The sequence below is a fragment of the Panthera uncia genome, chromosome C2, assembly GCF_023721935.1.
Source record: "Panthera uncia isolate 11264 chromosome C2, Puncia_PCG_1.0, whole genome shotgun sequence".
Classification (NCBI taxonomy): Eukaryota; Metazoa; Chordata; class Mammalia; order Carnivora; family Felidae; genus Panthera; species Panthera uncia.
Window position 1 is genome coordinate 1,905,385 of NC_064810.1, and position 6,621 is coordinate 1,912,005.

At 62.7% G+C, this 6,621-nt stretch overlaps 1 protein-coding gene across 10 annotated transcripts in view; it reads right to left on the bottom strand.

Annotated features, from left to right (window-relative positions):
• TRPM2 (transient receptor potential cation channel subfamily M member 2) overlaps positions 1-6,621 on the bottom strand; it is a 54,768-nt gene extending 48,147 nt beyond the window's left edge. For 5 of the 10 annotated variants that reach the window (XM_049627731.1, XM_049627724.1, XM_049627732.1 and 2 more), the window contains exons 1-3: positions 5,040-5,567; positions 1,248-1,520; positions 430-518 (exon numbers count right to left, since the gene is read on the bottom strand). In XM_049627731.1, coding sequence (XP_049483688.1) covers positions 430-518; positions 1,248-1,412 — 254 coding nt within the window. In that variant the 5' untranslated portion in view covers positions 1,413-1,520; positions 5,040-5,567. The other 5 variants (XM_049627728.1, XM_049627730.1, XM_049627725.1 and 2 more) reach the window with 5 other exon arrangements.

The following is a 6,621-nucleotide window of genomic DNA, read 5'->3' on the forward strand; positions in this document are numbered from 1 at the left end:
GGGCCCACTGAGGCCACACAGACACACAGACAAGGGACTGTGCCCCCGAGGCCACACAGACATGGGACTGGGCCCCCCGAGACCACGCGGACACAGACTGGGCCCACTGAGGCCACACACACACACACACACACACACACACACACAGGACTGGGCCCCCCAAGGCCACACAGATACAGACAGACACACACACACACACACACACACACACACACACACACACACGGGACTGGGCCCGCGAGGCCACGAAGACAGGACTGGGCTCGCTGAAGCCATGCAGACACGGGCTGTGCCTGCCAAGGCCACACACGCATGGACACACACACAGACACCACACACACAGACACACACACACACACCAACGGAGCCCACCGAGGCCCCGGCCCGTGGGAACAGGGGGAGGGGTGGCCACACTAACAGGCCCCTTACCCAGCATCAGACAGCTTGGAGCTCTCCACAAAGTACATGCACTCCTTCTTCTTGATATTGTCGGGGATCCACGAACTGAGATTTTCTTGCTGAGGATAAAAAGGGCGCTTTGAGATCCCCGGGCAGTCATAGCAACACTGTTCGGGACAGCAAACCCTCCGCCACTCCCTGTCGAGCTACACGGGACTTTTCCAGAAGGCGTGAGCAGGGCGGGGGTGCCCGGCCCCCGCTCTCAGGTGTGGGAGGAACAGCCCTGTGGGACCTCTTCCTCCTTTGCCCTACTTAAGTAGCACAGCACTTTCCCGTTTCTCTGTCAATGCTGCCTTCCTCGGGAATAAAGCAGTGCGGCGGGTAGGGGTGTGGACACCTGCCTCTGTCCAGACGAGACGGCAGGCCAACGCCCTCCCGCCACCTGACCAGGGGCCGAGGGAGTCAAACATGCCCTCAACACAGTCTTGTCACGGGCCTTGGGGAATCTAGCCCAGGATGTCGGTGGTGCTCAGGGCCCTCCAGTGACATCGGAGACGTGAAGTCATCGCACAGTGAGGTCAGGGGTGACGGCTTCCAGAGAGTCTGCCCGGGACGGGGTTGCCGTGCTTGCCTAACGCCCTCCCAACCAGACCAAGAACAGGAAGGGGCGTGCGATGCATGGAGGGGGCGGACCTGGCCACTGACCATTTTCTCCAGGTCCCCTTTCCCCGGCTCAGCCGAGCCTCTGCCCAAGCAAGAAACACACCCATCCCTGGGTGGTCGCCGTGCCCCACAAGGGCTCTGGGGGGCCCGGCGGAGGGGGGCCCTGCTGGCCACCGGAAGCCTACCTTCTCACTGTTGCCAAAGAGGTTCTGGGACCTCCTGACCTTGCGCAGGCTGCTGTTGCTGCGCCGGAGACTGGGGACCGTGCCCAGGTCAGCGACCCTGCGGGGCTGCGCCCCAAAGGCCTCCTCCTGCTTGGAGCCGGCTTTCCTCAGGGTGGGGGCCTCCATCGTGAGGGCTGCCTCCACTCCAGCTGCCACGGTCTCCTCCCTCCCTCAGGACAGCCTTTACTCCAGCTCGTGAGGCCGAAGGTTCTGGAAACACACCATGGAGGGCTGCTGGAATAGATCAGAGAGGGGAATGAGGCAGGTGTCCTGACAGCACAGGGCACGTGCTTCCTCGCGTGGGGCCTGTCCACTCGTTGGCCGGCGCCTTTCCCCAGCTGCCCCAGCTCTGTCCGCCAGCAGGGGCCCCGGGTCGTCTGGAAGCACATGCACATCCCCAGGGCCCCAGAGGCCCATTTGTAGCCACAGCGACCTCGGGTCACTGTGAAGGGCCGGAGAAGGCACTCCATCCCCGTCCATGGGGCCATCCTCCCAGCACAGGCCCAGAGTGCGAGGGCCGGGGGGGCGGAACGATTGCAAACGGGGAGCCACAGCTGCCCTGCACCCCGCTCATCTTGGGCCCGGCTCTCCCAATTCCCCGCAGCCCCAGGCGCCGCTCCAGCTGGCCCCCTGTGGCCAGGTTAGTGGCACCTGCACGATGCCATCACTGCTGTTCTGAAAAGCGTGCAAGTCTGGGGGCTCAGCCGCCTCCACCCAGATTTTAACAGATGAGGCCACCCAGAGCCTTGGGCACCTGACCCTGGGAGAGGGCCGCTGCCAGGACAATACCCAGTGGAGCTGTGGGGTGGGGTGGCCCCAAACCAGCAGAGCCACTGGCATGCGTCTCCAGCCGGGGAGAGCTGCAGGGTGGGCTGTGCCCAGAAAAGCCATCGGGCAGGACCACCAGGCCAGGGGCCTTAAGGTTTAGGTTTGCTTGGACCCCATCACCCCTCCGGTTGCTCCCCTTCGGAGTGGGAGTGCCCGTCCGGTGCCCCCGGACTGCTTGCCGGACAGGCCCACAGCCGGAGAGGAATCCGCCTCAGGATAAACGCAGCTGGGGTCTCCCCCACCCCTGACTCGGATGAGATTTAGATCAGACTTCGGAGTAGCTGCTGGAATGCGTTAACACTCGGCTGTTGGGATGGAGTGAATGTAGTTCTCATGCGAGAAGGACATGAATCTGGGGGGCCAGGAGTGGACCGCTATGGTCCGAATGTGCCCCCCTGAAGTTCACATGTGGAAACCGCCCCCCAGCGGTGATGGTAGTCGGAGGCGGGGCCTCTGGGAGGTGAAGAGGCCCTGACGACCGGGGGTCTGTGCTCTGATGGAAGCCCCAGGGAGTGCCCTCGCCCCTTCCCCACCATGAGGACAGAAGTCTGCAACCCAACCCAGAAGGGGGCCCTCCCTCCCCCGTGCTGCCACCCTGACCTCAGCCCTCCAGCCTCCAGGGCTGTGAGAATAAACTTCTGTTCACAAGCTGCCTGAGTCTGGCAAGCCTCACACCTGAGCAGCCCTAAGGCCATCGCTGTCACCTGGCCCCTCAGGCAGGGCCAGGAGCCATGCAAAACGGCTCCCTGCTGGCTCCCCCCTGGGGGGGGGGGGACTGGGGATGCTGACTGACCTTCTCTCTCCTCCCCTGCCCTCCCCTCCTCCTCCCTCCCCCATCCAAGTCTGGGCCCTGGAAGAGTCTGGAAACCCAGGGCTGACCATGACCTTACAAAATCCCCCATCCACCTTCTCTGGGGCTCCCCCCAAATCCAACCCTCCATCGTTTTCTTCACATATCACCAGAAGGCAGTTGTGGTCACCCCGGTTTGTAACTCTAACTCTTCATATGCAATGGCAAACACGTGTGGTAAGAACGATGAAAGTGGGGGCACCTGGGTGGCTCAGTGGGTTAAGCATCCAACTTCAGCTCAGGTCATGATCTCACAGTTTGTGAGTTCAAACCCTGTCATCGGGCTCTGCACTGACAGTGCGGAGCCTGCTTGGGGGTTCTCTCTCTCTGCCCCTCCTCCCAAGCGCTCGCTCACGCTCTCTCTGAAAATACATGAATAAACTTAAAAAAAAAAAAGAGCACTTTGTAAGTAAATGACTTCCAAGAAGACAGGCACATAGATACATAAACAGACAGAACATGACGGCACACGGGCCTGCACATACAGTCACACAAAATGCACATCTAAGGGTTCACTGCAAAATTCTTTCAACTTTGTGTATGTTTGGAAATTTGTATTTAAAAAGTAGGAAAAAGGGGCGCCTGGGTGGCTCAGTCGGTTAAGCGCCCGACTTTGGCTCAGGTCATGATCCCATGGTTCGTGAGTTTGAACCCCGCATTGGGTTCTGTGCTGACAGCTCGGAGCCCGGAGCCTGCTTTGGATTCTGTGTCTCCCTCTCTCTCTGCCCCTCCCCGGCTCACACTCTGTCTCTGTCTCTGTCCCTCTCTGTCTCTCTCTCAAAACCAAGCAAACGTTTAAAAAAATATATAAATAAAAAGTGGGGAAAAAACCAAGGACACAGACTCAAAAAGTGGAACATAATGGTAGAAACACTAACGATAATAGATATATGATATAAGTGTATCTAGATAAGTGTCTCTGAAAAACAAACAAACAAATGCACATCTATAGATGCCCTTCGGCACAGGACCCCCGACAGACACGCGAAGCTGTTGCCATTGAGTGAGCGGGCCTGCAAGAGGCAGGGCCACAGTGGGGTGGATGTCCAAACGCAGGGCTGAGGAGGAGAGAGGAGTGGGAGGGGCCACGGGCAGCGAGCACAGGTGCATGGGGAGGGGGCCACACGGCAGCGCCTGCGCCCAGGTGGGCCCCCCCATCCAGGCTCCTGCGGTCCGGGGGTGGCATGCTGGAAGGCTGTGCCCTGGCGACATTGGGAATAGACACCAAGTCCAAACAGAACAAAAGTCCTGAGGACTGTCCTTTGCAGCAGCCACCTAGGCCCGGACCCTGGGAACTCACAAAGACAGGGTCTCCGCCCCATATCCCACCAGCCCAGCCCAGAAGGCTGAACGACAGACTCCCTATGTGAGGCTATTCAGGGCACGCTGGCCAGACGTCCCCCCCCCCCCCCCCCCCTTCCCACTTCTCTTTCTAAACCGTTTGCCTGCTCCCTGCCCATCCCCAGGTCAGGCATCCTCTGAAATCCCTGCAGGGAAAACACTTTCCAGACTGTAAATAGCAGTACACCCATCAAAGGAAGTGCCTGCCGGCGGCGGCAATGGGCCCCGTGGTCTTGCGGTGGGTGGGGGTGGGAAAGCTGTGGTCAGAGCCTAAGTCCTAGATGTGGCAAGTTCCTCATCTCCCCAGGTCGGGGCAAGGCGCCCCCGGAAAGACTTCACCCTGGCCCCGTCGCAACGCCTGTGCCCGCACCCTGCCTGCAGCCTGGGTCCCCGCACCCCGCACTCCCGCCTGAGCCCAGGCCCGCATCTCCACCCCGGAGCTTACACTCGAACCTGCGCCCCTGCGGCGCCCCAGCGTGTGCCCCGCGCCCGCACCGGCACCCCGGCCTGCGCCCAGGCCCCCGCACCCGGCAGCGCACGCACCCCAGCCCGCCCTCTGCTTGTACCAGCAACCCGGCCCGCGGCCCTGGACCCTGGGGGGCACCCTCCTCCCACCCCGCGCCCCCGCCCCTCCCCCAACCTGCGCCGGCGGCCCGCGCCCCGGCCCCAGCGCGGGTCCTGTCACGTCTCTCCGCACCCCGGTGTTGTCCATCCCCGGCGGCGGGCGGGCGTACCTGCTCGGAGCCGGCCCGTGTCCCCGCGTCACCCGCGCCGCTGCGCAGGAGCGCCAGCTGGCCCCGCGGGGCCGCCCGCATGTCTCGCCGAGCGTGCGTCCCGCGCGCGCGGTCCGCGTCGCCCGCAGCGCGCTCTGCGTCACCAGCCCGGGGCGCTCAGCCCGCGACTCCCGCGCCCGCCAGCGCCAAGGACGCACGGAGACGCCCCACCAGAGGGGACCCCCGCCCCGCCCCGCCCCGCCCCGGACCGGGCTCTTGAGCCAGTACCTGCCTCCTGAGGGAGGAGCAGCCGGCTTCTCCTTGAAAGGCCCGACGGAACCCCGTCGGGCAGGGAGGGGAGTGGGGGCGGGGGTCGGCTGGTGGGCGGGGCAGGAGACCGAAGTGGGCCTGGAGCCTGGGACCCACCTCCCCTACAGACCTCAGGATGCTCCTTCGCCGAGATGCCTGCAGCCACCCTCACCCCCGTCTTCCTGGAAGTACCCAAAGCCAGGAGACCATTCCCAGTAAGGCAGGGCCCGAGGGGGCAGGGAAGATCTAACCTCACAGCACCCATGTGGCAGGTGCTGGCCATGGGGTCCCACAGATGTCCAAACTCCACCCTGGTTGGACTGCCCCTTCTCAGTCCTCCTGGCTGGAAGGATAAGGATTCTGACTCCACCCCCTCACACAAAAAAGCTGACCACAGCTTTCCTAAAGGTCCAGACCACCCCCCACAGTGCCCTCACCTCACAAAGACCACTGCCCTCTCCTTCCCAGACGCCAGTGCACAATGCCCCCCACAGTGGCACAATGCCACTCCCGGGCCCTGCACCTCTGCCAGCTGACTCCTGGCCGCCTGACCACGCCCTCATTTCCTCCCCTGGGCGTGCTGACCTAGTGTTCAGATTCCTGCCCATGACACCCTCCACTGGAAGGCCCCTGGCCTTTATCTGCCCCTGCCTCTCCACAGAGGGGTGAGCCACAGCGCCATGGGCCCACAGGACCCCTGTGGCCCATCAGAACCCCTTACGTAGGGCAGTGCTCGATGGATTTCTCAAGGCACTTTGATGGGCACAAAGGTGGTGGAGCCCTCCTCCGAAGCAGTCGGCACCCTGGAGGTAAAGGGTGGACAGCAGCGGGGGGGTGTGACGGCTGATTGGAGGCTCTCACCTGCAGGAGGCGCCCCCCTGTCACTGCTGCGTTGTCAGAGTCCGGCAGCCCAGGCCATCGGCAGGCACCCGCCCAGGAGCTGGCTTGCCACCGCCCCCGGGAGGGCTCTCAGACCTTAGTTAACAGGCAAAGCAAGCAGAGACCCACCGGCGTCTGCAGCTGGTTTTCAGCAGCCGTGCCCAGACTCTGGGCTAGCGCTCCTTCCCTGGGGGGCCTTCTGGCCTGAGAGCCATTCCACTGACTGAAAGCACATGGCGGAGGGCCAGTTAATATTTCAAGAGACAGCAATCACCGCAGAGCTCTGGGGGGCAGGCACGGGCGGTCTGACTTTGGCTTCCGAGTATCCCAGGGCCTCTGTGGGAACGTCGGTGAAGGGGAAGCAGTATGTGAAACAGGCTGCTGACCAAACATCAGCGCTCATGTCCCCCCTGTG